The sequence below is a fragment of the Bufo bufo genome, chromosome 1 (genome assembly GCF_905171765.1).
Source record: "Bufo bufo chromosome 1, aBufBuf1.1, whole genome shotgun sequence".
NCBI classification, from domain to species: Eukaryota; Metazoa; Chordata; class Amphibia; order Anura; family Bufonidae; genus Bufo; species Bufo bufo.
The window spans coordinates 580,013,873-580,036,499 of NC_053389.1; the positions used below are offsets into that span (position 1 = coordinate 580,013,873).

Sequence of the window (22,627 nt, forward strand, 5' to 3'; positions counted from 1 at the left end):
GGTACCCTTTGCTCAGGGGGTATGGATTAATTAGCTTACTAGAGTGTCACACTTTGAGCCTAGAATATTGAACCTTTTCACAAAATTTAAATTTTAAGCTGCATTAATGCAATTCCTTTTAATTTGAATTACTGAAATAAATGGACTTTTGCACAATATTCAAATTTTTCGAGTTTCACCTGTAGATGGAAAAGTATGAATGTAAGACTCTTTTCACTACACTCTTGTGTCTAAAAGCAACATAAAAAACTATGAAATTCTTTTTTACAAGCATTTTTGCATTTTTTTTACAAGCATTTTTGGGTGGTGTTTTTAGTTACACAACATTTAATTATGTTTTTCTTTTCAGATTTTTTTTCCTAAAAAGAAGTCTATGGAATGCTGCAATAAAAAAAACAATACCACAGGACAAAAAAAAATGCCACTACATAAAACTCAGTGTTTCGAGGGCAATTTATAATTTCCTATTGGTCAACATTTAACATATTTTCTCAATAATTCAGTGTTTTTTTATACACTTATTTTTGTGCAAAAACATTGACAAAAAAACACATTATTTAAATAAAAAGAAACTGCAAGTGCAACCACGCTATAGGAGCTGTATGAGATTGCTAAAAGTCTATGCCCTTTCATGTTCAAGGGCTATGTTTGGTATTGCAGCTCACCTACATTCACTTGAAAATGTTTGCAAAGAGTAAGAGTATGTTCACACACAGCACAGCAGGTTTGTGGTCGAAACTTGCGTCAACATACTTTAAAGGCTATGTACACCTTCGAGGGCAACTTTTTTTATGATTGGATTTTGCTCATTTTGCGCTAAAAAAAATTTTTTTCATTGGTCTTTATTAAAAATATTGAGCCATTCTGTTCAAAAGGGTTAACTGTTTTTCTAGCTCTGTGCATCCTACTTTCACTTTCAGTTTGTGCTGTCATCTAAAAAACCTAATTTACTGAAAGGTCATAAACACTTGAGCCACATTCCTATCAGTAAGATGAGAATTGAGCGTTTATAATGTCAGAGATCAGAGATAAGGAGCCATCAGCTGAGCTGCCTGACGGAACAGATTGAAAATTAAAGAGGACCTTTCACTAGAATAAAAAATCTAAACTAAGTATACAGACATGGAGAGCGGCGCCCAGCGATCCCCCTGCACTTACTATTATCCCTGGGCGCCTTTCCGTTCGCCCGGTATAGGCTCCGGTATCTTCATATGTTAGGCTCCACCTAGTGGAACCTGCCGGCGTCTCCTTCTCCCAGGCTGTAGCGCTGGCCAATCGCAGTGCTCAGCTCATAGCCTGAGAGAAAAAAAAACTCTCAGGCTATGAGCTGAGCTCTGCGATTGGCCAGCGCTACAGCCTGGGAGAAGGAGACCCCGGCAGGTTCCACTGGGTGGAGCCTAACATATGAAGATACCGGAGGCTATACCGGGAGAACGGAGCGGCGCCCAGGGATAATAGTAAGTTCAGGGGGATCCCTGGGCGCCGCTCTCCATGTCTGTATAGTTAGTTTAGATTTTTTATTCTAGTGAAAGGTCCTTTTTAAGCTCCTGCTACTGGAGAAACTCAAAGCTGCACAAAAACACTGATTCAACATTTTTAATAAATACCAATCGAAAAAATGATTGTTAGCTCAAAATGGGTACAATGTAATAATAAAAAAATTGCCCCAAAGGTGTAAATAGCCTTTAAGGCTTCCTTCAGACATTGTTGGGCTTTTTTTTGGTCTTATAAAAATCCACTTTGTTTTATTCATTTTTTTTAAAAGCATTTTTGGGTGATTTTTTTATACAGACTTTTTTTATGCATTTGAAAGGTGTTCTTTCCTTAAAAAAAAAGTCTATATAAAAACGCTAAAAATTCTAAACCTAGAGCAACGTGACACTGTAGCATATTACATATTGCCTTGCTGTCTTAGAGCTAACATCTGGCGGCACCATTTTTGAAAAAAAAGCATGAAAAAATGGCAGGAAAATACCTGAAAAAAGCAGCATTTTTTCTGTAAACATTATGGGGGGAAATTATCATGGGGTTAACATTGGCGTACTTTGCACTACATTAATCAAATGTTGCACGTTGTTTGTTAAATTTGGCGCATCTTTAACCCTAACACTATTGTATAGAAATGCTAGTCCAGTTTTCTTTATGACTCTTTTGTAACTTTTTAACAAAGCCTCAGCTGATAAATCTGGAGTGAAATGTCCCAACATTTTTGTGCAAGTAAGCTAAAATAAAATCACAAAAGCCCTATTTTGCGAAGTTATAAAGCCAGAATTCTGGAGTGCAGGGAATACTTAATCCACCCCCCCCCCCCAAATGCGGGAAACCAACCGCAAGGTTTCCAAAGTTTTTCGTTATATTTTTTTTAATGTTTTTTGTTTTGCATACTTCTAGGCAATTACATATTCTAATTTTGCCACTGTTGCTCTTGATGAAACAATTGGTTAAGAAGATGGTAAGGAATCAACCAGAAAATGGAAAAAACATTCTAACCTGCTTAATATATAAATCTATTCCGAAAATTAAGTTTTACAATACAGTTACTGCTTGTTTTTAAGATTAATTTCAATATATTTCTCCTTAACTTTTCTTCTGTGGATTGTTTGCAGGGAGAATGGAATGGAAACATTTAATGCATCTGCCGTAATCCCAGGTCGAAATAAAGGAGTTTTTCTGCTGAAGTATGAGGAGCTTTTGCAAAGACGTCTAGGAATGTATGAGCATGCAGTCAGTGTCCGTCCACTGCAGTTAGTAGGCAACCTATTGGTGGAGGTCAATATTTTGGAAACATCTGGAATTACTTATCTAGAGGTTCTTCCTCTTCAGAACAAGCAGAAGAGTAAAAATACTGGTAAGTACTGCGTATATGGATCAAAATGTGTACTGTCCTTTGGAAAACCCATATGGGGTGTGCCTAGTTAGCTTATCGTGATTGCACCAAATTTATCATAAGGAGCGCTCATGCTATTACAATAGTCTCTTGTCAACTCTACATTAAAACCCTGACATGAATTACTTCTTGGCAAAACACATGGTTGGTAGCCAACTTTTATTGGACATTCTGTATTATACATAGTAGTGAGACTGACCAGTCGTGACACCATACCCTACACAAGGAGAGATGCCTATCTTTGGCATCTATACTGCTTCATCGACCACGCATAGGGCTCACAAGAGACAATCATTATCTTGACCTCCTTTCCATGTGTACTTTTAACTGGTTTCTGAAGACTGCTGTTACAATGTTCTCTTTATAACCTAATGGATAGAGACTCTATTTCATGCCAGAGCCTGGATTGACCAGGGGGTCGGATAAGTCTGACTACGCTGGTTCTTGTCACTGTAGAACTTCCACCATATACAGTACATGTTACTTACTAAAAGCCCAGAATCTGCTCATAGTAAGCAACATCAGACTAACTGGTAACCAAGATTGTGAGTCCCATCTTTGGGAACAGAGATTACCTGGACTGAGATGGAAGGAGTGAAAGACTTTAAAGGGCAGAGAGAACAAGCATTAATTACTTCTACTGTTTTGTAGCAGTAGGTGCCTTCACATCATATGGACCTAGCACAGGAGGACAGTTTACTCTTTAGAGGCATTTGAAAAAAAAAATTTTTTTTATTAAATATCACATATTTACATAGGTATACTTTTTGTTTCATACTTTTCATGTGGACTTAATGTGAATATCAGCATATGCAGAGTTGGGATAGGCAGTATCTGTCAATCAAGTTTTCAGTTTGTTATAAAACTAATGTAATTATCTGCATTATAGAGGATTATAAAAATTGCCTTTTTTAAATAAACGTCATAACCTTATTCTAAAAAATATATCACATTGTTCTATTATTGCAAAACAGATTATGTGGCTAGAATTACCTTTAGATAACAAACTGCTTAAAGTTGTATGAAAAGCAGGTTTTTATATCCATTTATATTCAGAATCAGGGCATCCCTAACAATATATTTCCTCCACTTTGTACATATACCACATATGGAATTATCATATATCAGTCTCTAATATCTGTATCCAACTCACAAGCCCCTATGCCAGGAAACGCTGCACTAGCCTAGTCATGTAGTCATGTTATGCACTGAAATGTGTTTATCTGGAAAATAAAACAATAGCTAATTTCCTCCATTCACACCTTCCTGATTTAACAAGGAAAAAGACATGGGGAACACCTGGACGGGAAGAATGGCCAGTAAATGGCATATGTTACTATGGTAATGATCCTCATAACTTGTTATAAACAATGAATGGCTACACAAATAATTTATTAAAGGGGTTTTCTGAGATTCTGATATTGATGAACTATCCTCAGTATAGGTCAGGGGTCAGCAACCTTTTACACACCGAGTGCCATTTTTGAAACCATCAGGCAACCGGGTGCCAGTGAACAACAGCGCTCCATAGTGTTAGTTAGATTTTCATTTTTATACTTTTTATACAGTACAAGTACATAGTTGTACTGCTAATAGTAAGTTAAACTCACTAATTAATTAAAGGTGTTTACCTTGCCACCCTAAGCTCAGTATAACGCGAGCTACAGCTATGTGCATGTGTTAGCTCACCTCCCGATCTACTGAGCCGACCTGTGACAGTCTCATTGTCACAGGTCGGCTAGAACTATGAGGTGAGTGAAAAGCACTCACCTCATAGTTCTCCTTTAAGGCAGTGAGAAATTCTATTCCACATTACAAAAAGACCTCAGATCAGCCCTAAACACTGCACCTTCATAAAACACAGGGTTTTTACTTACCTGATGGAGAGCTGAGACAAAAGACCGGAGTCGTGTGGGCTGTAGGCGTTCAAGCTGTAGACTTCTGACTGTAGGTTACTGGCAGGTATTTTCTTCTGGTAGACTGGAAGAAATACAAAATAATTATTACTTACAGAAAATAATTTCTAACAGGCCTACAGCATCACCAAAAGACCTCACGTCAGCCTCAAACCTTTTACCAGACCTCAGACCAGCAGCAATACACAGGAGACCTCAGATCTGGGGGGATCTGTGGATGACAGACACTGTTATGGGGGGATCTGTGGATGACGGACACTGTTATGGGGGGGATCTGTGGATGACGGACACTGTTATGGGGGGATCTGTGGATGACACACACTGTTATGGGGGGATCTGTGGATGACGGACACTGTTATGGGGGGGATCTGTGGATGACAGACACTGTTATGGGGGGATCTGTGGATGACAGACACTGTTATGGGGGATCTGTGGATGACGGTCACTGTTATGGGGGGGATCTGTGGATGACGGACACTGTTATGGGGGGATCTGTGGATGACGGACACTGTTATGGGGGGGATCTGTGGATGACACACACTGTTATGGGGGGATCTGTGGATGACGGTCACTGTTATGGGGGGGATCTGTGGATGACGGACACTGTTATGGGGGGATCTGTGGATGACGGACACTGTTATGGGGGGATCTGTGGATGACGGACACTGTTACAGGGGGATCTGTGGCTGGCACTGTTACAGGGGGGGGGATCTGTGGCTGGCACTGTTACAGGGGGGGATCTGCGGATGGCACTGTTATATATGTGCCATCCACAGACCCCCCAGCCCATAACAGTGACATCCACAGACCCCCCCCAGCCCATAACAGTGCCATCCACAGACCCCCCCCAGCCCATAACAGTGACATCCACAGACCCCCCCAGCCCATAACAGTGACATCCACAGACCCCCCCCAGCCCATAACTGTGCCATCCACAGATCGCCCCCGCCGCCAGTATACAAATATAAGATGTTATATTCATTTATTGGTTATTAAACATGCCCCCTCAGTCCTATTACTACCTTACATCCTAATCGCTTCTGTAGAATTCAGGTAGCCCAAGCCGGGCGGCCGGCGCGTCTCTCACTGACGTCACTTGCCTGCGCCGCCGGCTTCATTCAGGCACATGACAAGAGTTACGCTGCCGCCCGCCTGGCCTGCCTGAATTCTACAGATGCGATTAGGATGTAAGGTAGTAATAGGACTGAGGGGGCATGTTTAATAACCAATAAATGAATATGACATCTTATATTAGTATACCGGAGCGGCGGGGCGGGGCTATACTACACTGACTGCACCGCCCCGCCGCTATTGCCAGCCCCCAGATCCTCCTCCCAGTCCCTCCCGAGTCCCCGCTCGCTCCTACATCGCAGCTTGCGATGTAAAACGGCAAGCATTCGCCCCATAAGACGCAGGGGCATTTCTCCCCCATTTTGGGGGAAGAAAAAGTGCGTCTTATGGGGCGAACTCACACGTGCCAGCAGAGACAGACTCGCGTGCCATGCCGGGCACGCGTGCCGGGGGTTGCCGACCCCTGGTATAGGTCATCAATATCAGATTGGTGGGAGCCTGAAAACAGGACCCCGCTCACAGGCCTCCTCGTAGCTTACAAACACAGCGCTGTCCACTGTATAGTTCGGTATTGCAGCTCAGCCCCATTTACATGTGACCGATGAATGTCACTGGCCTCTTCAAGTAGCTGATTGGCGATGTTGCTGGGAGCTGATTGGATAATGATGAACTATCCTGATAGGCCATCAATATCAAAATCATTAATACCCCTTTAATATTTGCAATAGTTATACTACATATACAACATACTCTGGTTTTCTGGGAGTAAGACAATGATGATGACCCATCACCAGGATAGTGTCACGGTCCCTCAGGTGACTGGTGTCAGGAGATCAGAGAGACTGGCTGATCGTGGAGGAATCTAACAGCCTCCTTGATTTCTCTTTATTCAGTGTTGATAGGGTTAATGACCTCTTCCCTTTTCTCAGCTGTTGCTCAGTGGTCATCACTTCTACCCTTTATAGTCTGACCCCACCCTTCTGACTATGCGGTAGATAGCTTCATTTGGATTTGGCTGAGCTAGTGTGAGGTTGTCTCTGGTGTTCCTGTTCTTCCATCTCTACAGAAGTTAAGTGTCGCGTTTGTTTGTATTTGTTATATTCCCTGTTGTTGTATATGGGCCTGGGACAGCGACTTCCATTTGTCCATCTGGGGAGGAATGGGTTGTCTCTGGTCCTTAACTTATTCCAGGGCCTTATAGGGAAATCAGGGTCTAGGTATACTGCATATGAATATTCCTACCTTCAAGGTCTATCTATATTGATAGGTAGTCAGGGCCCGGATTAGTGTTGTCTAGGAGGTGATCTGTTTCTTGCTGGCGGGATTGCTGGTGAGGTGGTGCACACCGTCACCTATAGGAAGGAAGTTGCAGGCAATCCTATACTAAATGCCAAAAGCCACCACCCTATCCACACCATCAGAGCAATCCCCGTGGGTGAATTTACACGTACAGTTAGAAACTGCAGCGATACAGCCAAACTGGAGGAAGAGCTTAGTAAGGTAGAGAAAAGGTTAAAGGATAGAAACTACCCAATGTGGATGATAAAAAGGGGGAGAGAGATAGCCTCCAATAAAAAGAGAAGTGATATGTTATTTGGAACCCCAAAAAAGAAGTCTAACAATAAACCAGCTGCTGGCCGAACCCAGGGTGAGTGGAGACAGTGACCAGGACAGAGTTCCTACGCTATCTTTAATCTATAGTAGCGAATTTAATGCAATTAGTACTGTAATACAAAAATGCTTGCCCATACTATATGATGACCACATCCTATACCAAGCTCTCAAATCAGGGTGTAGAGTTGTATCTAGAAGGGCTACGACTCTGTCCTGCTCCCTGTCTCCATCCCTGTATACTGCCTGCAACAAGGGAGCAGATTTCAAGCAAAACTGGCTTATCTACAAAGGATTTACTAAATGCGGAGGAAATCCCTGCAAAACCTGCGGTTATGTGCTGCCTACAAAAACATTTGAAAATCCGGACCACACGTGCAAATACCCTATCCGTAGCTATATAAACTGTAACACGGAGGGTGTTATTTATATAATCAAATGCACGTTTTGTGATCTGATGTATATAGGCAGCACATCCCGTAGGTTCAAAAACCGCATCCTAGAACATCTAAATTATATTAGCAATCCTAACATCCTAAATATCTCAAACATAGCTAGGCACTTTATAAAAACACATGCACGTCAAGTGTCATATTTCCAGGCCTATGCTATTGAACGAGTTTTGGCCCCCCAAAAGGGGCGGAGATTACCGAAAGAAAATCCTTCTTAGGGAAGCCTATTGGATTTTCAGACTTGCGACTAGAACTCCAGTGGGTCTGAATTTGAGAAAAGAATTGACCTATGTCTATCAGTGACCTACTAAACTGCTAAAATAAATGGCAAATGTTCACTGCTGACAGTATGGTCACATAAGGAAACATGTGAAAGCTAAAGGAGGAAACATGAGCTTTCCCAGCTTGTCTTTTTCATCTTTTCATTTGCAGCACACATCTCTGTTCATTCACTTATCAAGCTCCAGAACTGCAGTCAGACAGTGCGTTTTTTCTTTGTGGGGCAACTAAGCAATTAGAAAATTGTAATAATACTGTAGCAATCATTTCTTATTGTAAACCATGTATTTACCAGGGTTACATGTATATATATTATGGTTGCTACTGATTTTGTCCCACATAGAGATTTGCCGGCCGCAATGGATTGTCTTTGGTTTTATAGTAATTTTATTTATATTTTTTCAGACACATTGTCAGCTCATTGTGCAATTTGATACTATCTGTTAGAACATAATGAGCTACAACGTGTTGGAATGCTGGACGTCATTTTTTCATTTCATTTTTTTGTTTCACTTTATGTACTGGGATTGAACATGTATATTATGCGGTTTTAAAACATGACGGTATGGTCACACGGTGCGGTTCTTGACGCCGAGCGAGTGCCTCGGTACTGCGGAGGTTAATACGCTCGGGTCAACGTTTGCACAGAGTGTTGCCAATTATAGCAGTAATTGATACAAGAAACTAAAGGGTGTGTCAAGGTGTGTGGCAACCTATGGAGTGACTGATTCCTTCCCCGCGGTGGGTGGAGGAATCTTTGACTCCTTTTAAATAGAAAAGCCACACTTGACATGGTGTTACGACTAAGGGTGTCTACCCGAAACGCGTCAACGTTATGTCATGTGGAGGGTGGTGATGTCTGTCAACTTTATACGAAAATTAAAGGAAAGCTGATGAGTAAGGAACTCTATTTGTCTCCGGGACCTTCTTTCTCCTTACCTGCAGCCTGCCACGGGAACACTCCCCTAGGGCCTCTGGAGCCGGGACCATATATTCTATTACGGAGGTGAGCTGGATCATATGTTTATCTGATCTGTTTCTTCTCTAGTTTCCAGGCCCAGTTACTGTTCCCATTCCCTTCTGTGTTCAGTGTGGAGTTTCCCTCACACACTGATTGCGACATTATCTACCTCCCTAAAAACCACCATTTCTTTCAAGTCAGTGCAGCTATGGATCCTATGTCTGCACTGGTCGAACATCTGCAGGGACTGTCATTGGAGGTAGCTGACCTCAGCGTGACAGTTTTACGGATTCAGAGACCACAGGCGGCTAGTTCCGATGGTGGGTACCAGGCCTGCCCTGAACCTAAGGTTGCTCTCCCAGACAGATTTTCTGGGGGTAGTGACAATTTCATTTGGTTCAGGGAATCGTGTAAGTTGTACTTTAAGCTGCGTCCATACTCTTCTGGGGATGAGTATGAACATGTGGATATGATCATTTGTTTGCTTAAGGATGATACACAGTCTTGGGCTTTTTCTCTGCTGACCGGCTCACCGTCTCTCCAGTCGGTAGTTGAATTTTTTAGAGCCTTGGGTCTTATTTATGATAACCCGGATCGGATCTCTCAGGCTGAGACCAAGTTACGTGGTTTACAGCAGGGAGAGCGCTCTGTGGAAATCTATTGCTCTGAATTTAGGAGATGGGCTACGGATATGGAGTGGAATGATCCGGCTCTCCGTAGCCAGTTCTGTCAGGGTCTATCTGAGAGGCTGCAGAACGCGTTGGCCTTTCATGAAAAACCTGAGTCATCTGAAGCAGCTATGTCCCTTGCTGTAGGGGGAGATCTAAGGGTCCTCACCCTCAGGACGCACTCTCTAATAAGGTGGCCGTCTTCCTTTGACACATATGGTAAAGAGACACCTGTGGTTACGCCTTGTGAGGAGCCTATGCAGTTGGGGGGAGCTACTCCTGGGACTGCTGGTAAGCTCTGGTCATATGAAGGGAGTCTGTTTTTGTCAGGGTGTAAACAAAAGAAAAACGCTTAATCCCCAAATTACTATTGGTGGTGAGGGTGGGGAGCAAGAAAACTTACTTTTGTCATTTACTGGTAGTACCCGATTTCTCCTGTCTGCCAAGGTGGTGCTAGAGTCCAAAACTGTGGAAATTGAGGTATTTATCGACAGTGGGGCTGGGGTTAACCTGATTGATCGACAGTTTGTTCATATTCATGGGTTAACTACTAGTGCACTAGAGAAAAGCATTTCTGTATTTGCAATTGATTCTTACCCAAAAATGCCTGTCGCAGGTGGTAAATGACATATATTTAAGAGTGGGTGATTTCCATAAGGAATCTGTCTCATGCTGGGGCGTAGCTATAGGGGGTGCAGAGGTAGCAGTCGCTACCGGGCCCAGGAGCCTGAGGGGGCCCAAAGACCCTTGTGCCGCATAAGAAGACACTGGTATTATACAAAGTATATGCTGGTCAAGTTGCACCTCTGGCTGGAAGGAAGGGGTTAGGTAAAGAATTTGGCATGGGGATGGTGGGTGTCGTTAGGCAGCATGAAGCCTGAAGGGAATGGGGTCCCAAGCTGAACTCTTGCACCCGGGCACATGAGCCCTTAGCTACGCCCCTGGTCTCATGTTATGTGTTGAAGGGTCTGCCTGCTCCGATGGTTTTGGTTTTGCCATGGTTAAGCAAACATAACCCTACCATCGACTGGCAAGTGAGACAGATTCTCGATTGGAGTGATTTTTGCATGGACAACTGTCTCAATGCGTCTTTCTCTGTAGTCACCACTAAAACTGTACCCTCGTTCATTTCCGAATTTTCTGATGTGTTTTCTGAGAGTGGTAATGGTAACCAGGAGTTACCCCTGCATTGGGAGTATGATTGTCCCATCAATCTTATTCCTGGAGCTAAACTGCCCAAATCTTGGTTGCATATTTTTTCGGAGCCCGAAAGAAAGGCTATGCGAGAGTATATCACCGAGAGCTTGGTGAAGGGTCATATCAGACCATCCAAATCTCCAGTGGCTGCTGGGTTTTTCTTTGTAAAAAAAAAAACATGGTACCCTTAGACCATGTCTGGACTTCCGTGAGTTCAACCGTATTTCTGTCTGTGATCCTTACCCCCTTCCTTTGATTCCGGATTTGTTTAATCAAATTGTTGGTGCCAAGGTGTTCTCTAAATTGAATCTGAGGGGGGCATATAATTTGGTAAGGATCAAAGAGGGGGACGAATGGAAGACGGCTTTTAATAACCCTAAGGGTCATTTTGAGAATCTGGTCATGCCTTTTGGGTTAACCAATTCTCCAGCAGTTTTTCAACACTTTATCAATGACATCTTTCAGCATCTAGTGGGGAGATTTGTTGTTGTATATCTGGATGACATACTAAATTATTCTCCAGACATGGAGACTCATCAGGAACATGTGAGACAGGTGTTACAGATCCTAGGAGAGAATAAATTGTATGCGAAGATGGAAAAATGTGTTTTTGCTGTTCAGGAAGTGCAATTCCTGGGTTACCTGCTCTCATCCTCAGGTTTTTGTATGGATCCCGAGAAAGTCTGTGCGTGTTAGACTGGGATCGACCCGAAAATCTTAAAGCACTTATGCGTTTTTTGGTATTCACCAACTACTACCGTAAATTCATCTTGAACTATTTTACTGTGGTTTAACTTTTAACAGACATGACTTAGGAAGAGGGTCGATTTCTCAGTTTGGTCTGAGGCAGTATTACAAGCTTTTTCTGCTGTGAAGGAATGTTTTGCTTCAGCCCCTATTCTGGTGCAACCGGACGTGTCACAGCCATTCATTGTAGAGGTTGACGCATCCGAGGTAGTGGTGGGAGCAGTTTTGCCGCAAGGTCCTTCACCTAGTAAATGTTGCCCATGTGCTTTTTTCTCTAAAAAAACCTCTCGACTGCTGAAAGAAATTATGACGTGGGAAATAGGGAATTGCTGGCCATTAAGTTGGCTTTTGAAGAATGGCACGATTGGTTGGAAGGAGCCATTCATCCTATTATGGTAATTACGGATCACAAAAATCTGGCTTACCTTGAATCGGCTAAACGACTGAATCCAAGGCAGGCCAGATGGTCGCTGTTTTTCACCAGATTTAACTTCATTGTCACCTACCGCCCTAGGGTTAAGAACGTCAAGGCGGATGCTTTGTCGCTCAGCTTTCCTGGGGGAAGGGGGGTGATTCTAAAGATCCTAGTCCTATTTTGTCTGAAGGGGTAGTCATACCTGCCCTATATCCTGATCTTGAGGCTAAGGTGTTGGAGGCCCAAGAGGATGCACCGGACTCTTGTAATCCAGGGAAATTGTTTGTTCCTTCAGACTTACGTCACAAGGTATTTGATTAACATTACTGTACTGTCTTGACTGGACACCCTGAGAGTAGATCCATTGTCGATCTCATCTCGCTCAGATTTTGGTGGCCGGGGCTGCATAAGTGTGTTGAGGACTATGTGTCAGCCTGTTGTACCTGTGCTCGTGCTAAGGTGACACATACTCGTCCTTCTGGATCTCTTCTTCCGTTACCCATCCCATCCAGACCTTGGACGCATTTGTCCATGGACTTTATCACGGATTTACCAAATTCTTTGTGAAAAACCGTGATCCTGGAGGTAGTTGATTGGTTTAGCAAAATGGCACATTTTATAGCATTGCCTGCTCTACCTAATACCAAAACTCTCGCACAGATGTTTGTCGATAACATTGTGAAACTACATGGCATTCCCTCTGTTGTGGTGTCTGATCGGGGTACTCAGTTTGTTTCCAGATTCTTGAAAGCATTCTCTACTTGACTGGGGGTACAATTGTCCTTTTCTTCGGCTTTTAATCCTCAGACGGAGCGCACCAATCAGAATCTGGAGACCTACTTGAGATGTTTTTTTCCGGAGAACCAGGAGGAGTGGTCTTCATTCTTGTCGTTTGCTGACTCCACTGATAAGTTGCCGTTCTTTGGGGCATATGGATTCCATCCGCAGTTTGGCACATTTTCAGGTTCCTGAGGAGGAACGATTTTCGACCTTCTTTGTCTTCAATTTGGCAGAAAATTCAAAATAACCTGAAAAAGATGGGCAACAGGTATAAGCGTGTGGATGACAGGAGACGTATGAACGGTCCGGACCTGAGAGTTAGTGATGCTGTGTGGCTGTCCACAAGAAACATTAAGCTTAAGGTTCTTTGAAGTTGGGCCCAAGATTTATTGGTCCATATAAGATCACTGCCATTGTTAACCCTGTAGCCTTCCGTCTTGAACTTCCTCAGGCTTTAAAAATTCATAACGTATTTCATAAGTCATTGTTGAAGAAATGTGTCGAACATGTTGAGCCGTCCTCCTTGCCTCCCGCTCCTGTTATGGTGGACGGTAATTTAGAATTTCAAATCAGTAGCATTGTGGACTCCCGAATTCTCCGTAGATCCCTCCAGTATCTCATCTACTGGAAGGGTTACGGACCAGAGGAGAGGATGTGAGTTCCAGCGGCCGATGTTAATGCGAATCGTCTGGTGAAGGCCTTTCACAGAGCCCATCCTGATAAGGTCGGTCCTGGGTGCCCAGAGGTCACCCGTAGAAGGGGGGTACTGTCACGGTCCCTCAGGTGACTGGTGTCTCTGGTCCTTATAGAGAAATCAGGGCCTAGATATCCTGCATATAAATATTCCTACCTTCAAGGTCTATTCATATTGATAGGTTGTCTAGGAGGTGACCTGTTTCTTCCCTAGTTTCGAAGCCCAGTTACTGTTCCCCTTCCCTCCTGTGTTCAGTGTGGAGTTCCCCCCCCCCCCCCACTGATTGTGACAGGTTATTAATTTCTGATCAATAGGGGTTTGATTGAGGGTCTCTGATGGGCGCTGCGGCCTCTTCACAGTATATCAAGCACATTGCCATACATTTTACAGTGATTGTGCTTGGTATTGCAGCTTAGATCCATTCACTTGAAGGGGAATAAGCTGTGCCTAGGCCATATGACCAATAAATGTGATGTCACTGGCCTAGGAAGAGGTTGCTAAGCTCACCAGAACGCCACAATTTCTTCACACAGTAGAATTAGGCTAGTATTGTATATTGCATGAAATAAACATTATTGTGTTCTAGACAATGTCTTTTGTGGCTGGATTAACTTCCTCAGTTGTGTTTTATACAACCCACTTTGATGCCAATTTCATGCAGGAAATACAAAAAGGGAGAGTTGTCCCTCCAAGGGAGAATGGTGCAGTCGCACCTCTCACCAAATACTGCTCAAAAACACAAATATCTGAAAATCAAAGGGGCAGTGACATATTAAAATATAACTTTTAATGGTATAAATTACAATATCCCAAAAACAGGGAACATAAACGGACAGACACAGTCGGGACCCTAGACGCGTGTATCCCGTGGTGAAACGGGTCATGCTTCGTGGGGTCCCACAGTCAGACTCTTGTTAGGGGGTGTTGGGTCTGACTAAACACCTAAAAAGACAAGAAATGCAAAACCTTAGATATGTAGACCCCAAGAGTCAAATGGAGACACACGTAATGGTGAAGACTAACGTCAGAGTCCTGTGGACCTATGCAAGGACTATGACGGTGCCTTATGTGGGTAAGCTAACAAGGAAAGATCTTACCGGTGAAGATTCATAGGCAGCGATATTCACCGAGCACCGGATGTTGTTGGAAAGGAAGGTATTTTCCAGATCGTAGATTCTGAGTCAGGTGTCCTTTTTAGGGGGAGGTCTTCGGGTAGTCGGTCATATGTCGCAGAGAGCCTCAGGGAGGTAAACTGCCCCTGTTGCACCCTACTTGACCTGTTAAGACCCTAATGCCCTAACACGGGATCCGTGCCCCGCAAGGGGTGGTCCCGCCCGGAACCTCACCCTGGTCTCTGTAAGACCCTGCCGGGGTTATTGGATAAATATATAAGTATAAATAGAGTATTGCTAAGCAGGAGGGGGCAGACTGGCTCAGACCACTTAATACCATGTGGCGTACTTTCACAGTATACCTGGAGCGCGTATGGCAAATATCCAGGAACACCTGTAACACACAAAGGTACAAGGGAAAACCCTCTAAACAGAACCGTCTTATGCTAATTGTAATACACATAGAGATGCACCGGCAGATCCCATTAAAAAAGGACCTGCAAACAATGAGCCAAAGGTCATAAAGAATATAGTGTATCTACTTACATTCTACCTAGAGTGCGTATGGCGATAATCTAGGTGACCCGGCGTGAGAAGAGATGTGTCATGCTGGCAGGCTGGCGTCTGGCGCGCTGACTCTATTTCAAAGAAGGGGGGAGATTAGTCTGCGCATGCGCACGCGGGACATTGCCGTGGGTGTGACGAACAGGCATCACGTGTTGTGGCATGTGTCAAGTGAGCGCGCGCCGATGGTCAGGTGAGCGCAGGAGCTGCCGCCCTGCCATCGGTACATGTCAGTGCAGTCTGGCCATACATACTACTACTACTACAGGGAAGCCTATTGCAGTGGGCAGATACAACGAAGCTCTCAGTTAATCAGAGTGGGTGGAGCTAGACAACGTATCAGTGCCCAGCTACTACAAAACCACTCACATATATACTTAGGTGGGGTCATGGTCACAGACTCCACCAGTGAAGGACAACAGGGTGGACATTAAAGGCAGGGAAACCACATTTACTAAAAGGGACCGAATTGAGGAGTGAGTAAGTAACTGACTCCAAACCCACAAATGGGGGTGATAAACAACCATGTTAAAAAGGTATCAGGAAATAAAGTGAATGTAGGCAATGAGACATCATACACTTATCAGGAGGGTATATTTGGGCTTATGTCTGACGCTTATGGGTGGCGGGATGGCGCTAATCCGCCCCAGACCAGCTAAGGATAGTGCAGGCTGAAGCAAATGCAGGTCTAGAACGTGACCCCATCAAAGGAAGCATCCAAACTGTAGCTGGTCATTAAGGCCATGGGGGTTGGTGGTATTCAATTTAAAGATCCACCAACATTCCCTTTAGAGTATACGTTTATCCCAGTCTCCCCCCTGCTGAGTTTTCGGGACATGCTCGATGCCCATAAACGCCACGGCTGAGGTGCGGCCGCCATGATCAGTGTGGATATGTCTCGCCACCGGGGTGTCTCTGTCATTGCGTATGTGTTCGCCCATACGTTTGTGTAGTTCCCTGCGGGTTTTCCCCACATAACGCTTGCCGTATTCACAGGTGAGAAGGTAAATACCGCCTGTGGTGCGGCAATTGATGAAATCACGTATGTAGTGGGTATTACTCGCAGGGTCCAACGCAAAAGATTTACCCTGGGTGAGACAACTACAGAAACTGCAGTGTTCACATTTGTAGCAGCCTCTAACCGGGCTATCCAGCCACGTGCGTTGTCTCTCTGGTGGGCTGTAATGGCTGCTTACCAGCCGGTCCCTTAGATTGGTGCCTCTCCTAAAAGTCACAGAGGGGTGGGGGCTTAGAACCGCGGCCAGATCTGGGTCAATTAGAAGAGTCTCCCAATTGAGGCCTAAGATCTCCCTTATTCTGGTGGCTGCTGAATCAAAGGTGCCTATGACTTGTATGGCGCCTATGACTTGTATGGTTTTCTGAGAGTCATTTCCTAGGCGCGGGGTGGGGTGTAGGAGGGTGGTGCACATCTCCGCCCGTGCCCTTTGATAGGCCCTTTTTAATGACTTATCAGGGTAACCGCGTTCTCGGAAGCATCTTCTCAGATCGTCTGCCTGGCGCTTGAACTCCCCCTGTTCGGAGCAATTTCGTTTCAGCCTCAAATATTGCCCAACAGGTATACCCCGTTTCAGTGCAACAATCAACCACCGCCAACACAACATTGATAACCGAAGTTGGTTATCAATTTGTCATCTCGTCCCTTGACCCAAACTGAGATCAAGGTTCTCAGACGTGGTCTGTCATTTGTACCCACTACAAGCTTTGATTTGTTTTGCTGGACCAAGGATTGCCACCTTTTTACCCGCAAGCTAAAGTGGCATAAGCATTTTAAGCTAAGAGACAAAAAAGAAAGTCGTGAGCTGGGTATACCGGTGGAGATCCTTGTTGATGTCCGTCTCCTGTATAACTTGGATACTATGCCTAGTAACCCCGAAGGAATAGGTCTTTTTACGGACCTCAAAAACAGAAGCACTAAAATTCCGCCCACAGGGGAGATCTCGTGTATTGGCGTCTTTCTAAAACACACCATTTCTGAACTCTCTACCTTGAACTCTACCTCCATGAGGTTCAATTGCAGTAGGGAAGAGAGGTGTGCGATACAAGTATTGGAGAAAGACAAGAAAATAATGATTAAACCCTCCGACAAAGGGGAAAACGTGGTCGTTATGAACACTCCAACTTACAGGGACATGTGTCTAGTGATTCTTAATGACAGCCAGGGGTATGAAATCCTGCCCTCTGATCCCACTCCTAGATTTCGGAGTGAGTTGCTACAAATCTTAACAAAAGCTAAATCTGACCAACTAATTAGTGTTGATGAATTTGAGTTTCTCTACCCTCCCCACTCAGTTACGGCAACATTCTATTGTTTACCTAAAGTACACAAGGACACATTGCCTATCAAGGGTCGCCCCATTGTCTCAGGAGTGGGGAACCTTTCACAGAATATTGGCATCTACATGGACCATATACTCTGCCCCTTTGTACAATGTTTACCCTCCTATGTGAAGGATACAGGGGATTTGCTGACCAAACTTGAGAATATATATATTGAACCGCACTGGTTCCTAGCCTCGATCGATGTAGAGGCCCTATATTCATCCATTCCGCACGAAAAGGGCCTCGAAGCCGCTGCACACTTCCTGAGAGCCAGGGGTCAACAGTTCTCTGCACACAACAACTTGGTTCTGAACCTATTGAATTTTGTTCTTCGCAGCAACTATTTTATATTTGACGGCCACATTTACCACCAGCTCAGGGGCACCGCTATGGGCAGTTTGTGCAAATCTGCTCCTGGGCTGGTGGGAAGAGACAGTGGTCTTTGATGATGTACCTGGTTGGTACTCTGAATATATCGCCCTCTGGTCCCGTTACATAGATGATATATTCATTGTGTGGAGCGGGTCAGAGGGTGACTTTATGAGGCTGGTCGAAGAACTTAATCATAACACTCTTAATCTTAGGTTGACCTCCATAATTGTACGGAATCATCTTCCCTTCCTCGACATCTCCATATCCAGGGACGGTAGTGGTGGCCTACAGACTGCTATCTACCGGAAATCCACTGCAACAAACTCCCTGCTCAAGTGGGATAGTTGTCATCCCACCCCGCTGAAACGGGGTATACCTGTTGGGCAATATTTGAGGTTGAAACGAAATTGCTACAAACAGGGGGAGTTCAAGCGCCAGGCAGACGATCTGAGAAGACGCTTCCGAGAACGCGGTTACCCTGATAAGTCATTAAAAAGGGCTTATAAAAGGGCACGGGCGGAGATGCGCACCACCCTCCTACACCCCACCCCGCGCCCAGGAAATGACTCTCAGAAAACCATACGAGTCATAGGAACCTTTGATTCAGCAGCCACCAGAATAAGGGAGATCTTAGGCCGCAATTGGGAGACTCTTCTCATGGACCCGGTTATAAGCCCCCACCCCTCTGTGACTTTTAGGAGAGGCACCAATCTAAGGGACCGGCTGGTAAGCAGCCATTACAGCCCACCAGAGAGACAATGCACGTGGCTGTATAGCCCGGTTAGAGGCTGCTACAAATGTGGACACTGCAGTTTCTGCAGTTGTCTCACCCAGGGTAAATCTTTTGCGTTGGACCCTGCGGGTAATACCCACTACATACGTGATTTCATCAATTTTCGCACCACAGGCAGTATTTACCTTCTCACCTGTGAATGCGGCAAGTGTTATGTGGGGAAAACCCGCAGGGAACTACGCAAACGTATGGGCGAACACATTTGGGACATACGCAATGACAGAGACATATCCCCACTGATCATGGCAGCCGAACCTCAGCCGTGGCGTTTATGAGCATCGAGCATGTCCCGAAACCTCAGCGGGGGGGGGGAGACTGGCATAAACGTATACTCCAAAGGGAATGTTGGTGGATCTTCAAATTGAATACCACCAACCCCCATGGCCTTAATGACCAGCTACAGTTTGGATGCTTCCTTTGATGGGGTCACATTCTAGACCTGCATTTGCTTCAGCCTGCACTATCCTTAGCTGGTCTGGGGCAGATGAGCGCCATCCCGCCACCCATAAGCGTCAGACATAAGCCCAAATATACCCTCCTGATAAGTGTATGACGTCTCATTGCCTACATACACTTTATTTCCTGATACCTTTTTAACATGGTTGTTTATCACCCCCATTTGTGGGTTAGGAGTCAGTTACTTACTCACTCCTCAATTCGGTCCCTTTTAGTAAATGTGGTTTCCCTGCCTTTAATGTCCACCCTGTTGTCCTTCACTGGTGGGGTCTGTGACCATGACCCCACCTAAGTATATATGTGAGTGGTTTTGTAGTAGCTTGGCACTGATACGTTGTCTAGCTCCACCCACTCTGATTAACTGAGAGCTTCGTTGTATCTGCCCACTGCAACAGGCTTCCCTGTAGTAGTAGTATGTATGGCCAGACTGCACTGACATGTACCGATGGCAGTGCGGCAGCTCCTGCGCTCACCTGACCATCGGCGCGCGCTCACGTGACACATGCCGCAACACGTGATGCCTGTTCGTCACACCCACGGCAATGTCCCGCCTCCCCCCGACTAATCTCCGCCTCCCCCTTCTTTGAAATAGAGTCAGCGCGCCAAACAGCGCTGCCAGACGCTAGCCTGCCGGCATGACACATCTCTTCTCACGCCGGCTCACCTAGATTATCGCCATGCGCACTCTAGGTAGAATGTAAGTAGATACACTATACACTATATTCTTTATGACCTTTGGTGCATTGTTTGCAGGTCCTTTTTTAATGGGGTCTGCCGTTGCATCTCTATGTGTATTACAATTAGCATAAGACAGTTCTGTTTAGAGGGTTTTCTCTTGTACCTTTGTGTGTTACAGGTGTTCCTGGATATTTGTCATACGCGCTCCAGGTATACTGTGAAAGTACGCCACATGGTATTAAGTGGTCTGAGCCAGTCTGCCCCCTCCTGCTTAGCAATACTCTATTTATACTTTGCAGCTGAGGTCAGCTCCAATAGTGTCACCCCTTGTCCCCTGACGATTCATGGGGTTTATTGTGGTTAACCCATAGGTATGTTCATTTGATGAAACGCGTAGGGACAGGTGAATATACCAACTCCATTACATTATGTTTTTTACTACTACTATACCAGGTGTCTATTCACGATCCAATAACCCCCGCAGGGTCTTACAGGGACCTTAGACCAGGGTGAGGTTGCGGACGGGACCACCCCTTGCGGGGCACGGATCCCGTGTTAGGGCATTAGGGTCTTAACAGGTCAAGTAGGGTGCAACAGGGGCAGTTTACCTCCCTGAGGCTCTCTGTGACATATGACCGACTACCCAAAGACCTCCCCCTAAAAAGGACACCTGACTCAGAATCTACAATCTGGAAAATACCTTCCTTTCCAGCGACATCCTGTGCTCGGTGAATAGCGCTGCCTATGAATCTTCACCGATAAGATCTTTCCTTGTTAGCTTACCCACATAAGGCACCGTCATAGTCCTTGCATAGGTCCACAGGACTCTGACATTAGTCTTCACCATTACGTGTGTCTCCATTTGACTCTTGGGGTCCACATATCTAAGGTTTTACATTTCTCGTCTTTTTAGGTTTTTAGTCAGACCCAACACCCCCATAACAAGTCTGACTGTGGGACCCCACCAAGCGTGACCCGTTTCACCACGGGATACACGCGTCTAGGGTCCCGACTGTGTCTGTCCGTTTATGTTTGTAAGGGGTCATTCTTCCCTGTTTTTGGGATATTGTAATTTATACCATTAAAAGTAATATTTTAATATGTCACTGCTTCTTTGATCTTCAGACAATTTCATGCAGGATAACCATATTGGCTTAATTATGTTCTGAAAGAAGGGCACACACTCATAAGAACGTCATTCCCATGATGCACACCACTATCAGGAGAACATTTTGACAGCTCTTCATCTAATGTTCTGATTATGTTATGGCGTCACTACACTGGATCTGCTCCTGGGGAAAGTACAGGCCAGTGTATGGTAAAGGAGGGAGAGAACGACTTCTTGCTTTGCCATTGCATTCAACTGTATCTGCATCCTCATTATGCAGATGCAGATTAAATCTAGACATACTGGGATCGAGGACAGCCTCCGAAATCAGGACTCTCCCGCCGGATCCTAGACAGTTGAGAGGTATGCATATATATTCACTACATGGTACAGTGGAGGAGGTCAGATCAGATTAGTTACCACTGGTACAAACCTTGGTACTACACAATAGTACACACACTGAACTATTTTGTGATGTCCATAGCCTTCCAAACACTTATTTCCAATATTTGAAGATAAATGCTAGAAGGTTACCAACTTTTTTTATGCCAGAACACGGGTGTGGGACTAATGGTAAACTCCCCCCCCAATATACAGTGATCCCTCAAGTTATAATATTAATTGGTTCCAGGATGACCATTATATGTTCAAACCATTTTAACTTCAGTAAATACTTCCAACGCTCCAAAATGTCATCCGAGATAAGAGAAAGTGATGATTTAATAAAAATAAGCAGATAACTAAGACAGATAAAACAAGTCCTTACATATAACAGTCAGGAATAGCTGATAACTATAACTAATACAGCGAGGCTACCAGAGAAGTGACCTTGGTTGGTTGGATCTGAGTCTAAGACATTGTATGTTGAATCTAGTTTCAACTTACGATGGGTCAGAACAGACCATTATATGTTGAAAATATTGTATCCTGAGGCCATTGTATCTTGAGGGATCACTGTACATATATTTTCCTACTCAAAGTTCTCATCTTAGGCTGGGTTCACATCACTCTGACTTTTTCCGTGTAAAATAATGGATCTCAGACGGAAATTGCTACAACGGATGCCGAATAGGCAAAATGAGCATAATGGATGCACAAAATTTTTTTTTCTTTATTTTTCTGTTCTTCTGATGGAAAAATAAATGGTTATGTGAACCCGGCCTTAGATTAATATTCTTGATGTCTGTAGCACAGCCAAGTCCCATATTCTGGTTTCTCATGTCTTCACATCTTTGTATTTGCAGCTGGCATCAAAGTCAGTACAAATAAATACATTATAAATGAAATAATCAAATGCATCTTCTCATCTGAGTGATGTCAGGTTATTTGTCTTGTATGTTCTTGCATTTGGCATCAAATAAAAGATGTCTGAGTGATCCCACAACAATAATAGGATTGTGCTTTCCCGGCGCACTGGAACAAACAGGCACACGACTGCGAGGCCAGCACTAGATATCTGGCTGCAGTCAGATATTTCAGGAGTGAAATAAAGTAGTATATTTCCTGTGGACTTATCAAGGGAAAGC

General features: G+C 44.4%; 1 protein-coding gene across 1 annotated transcript in view; it reads left to right on the forward strand.

Moving 5' to 3' along the window:
• Positions 1-22,627, forward strand: part of ITIH5 (inter-alpha-trypsin inhibitor heavy chain 5) — a 111,736-nt gene that overhangs the window by 24,788 nt on the left and 64,321 nt on the right. Inside the window, exon 5 of the mRNA XM_040413310.1 lies at positions 2,607-2,848. Within this exon, the coding sequence (XP_040269244.1) occupies positions 2,607-2,848 (242 nt within the window). The remainder of the gene's footprint in view (positions 1-2,606; positions 2,849-22,627) is intronic.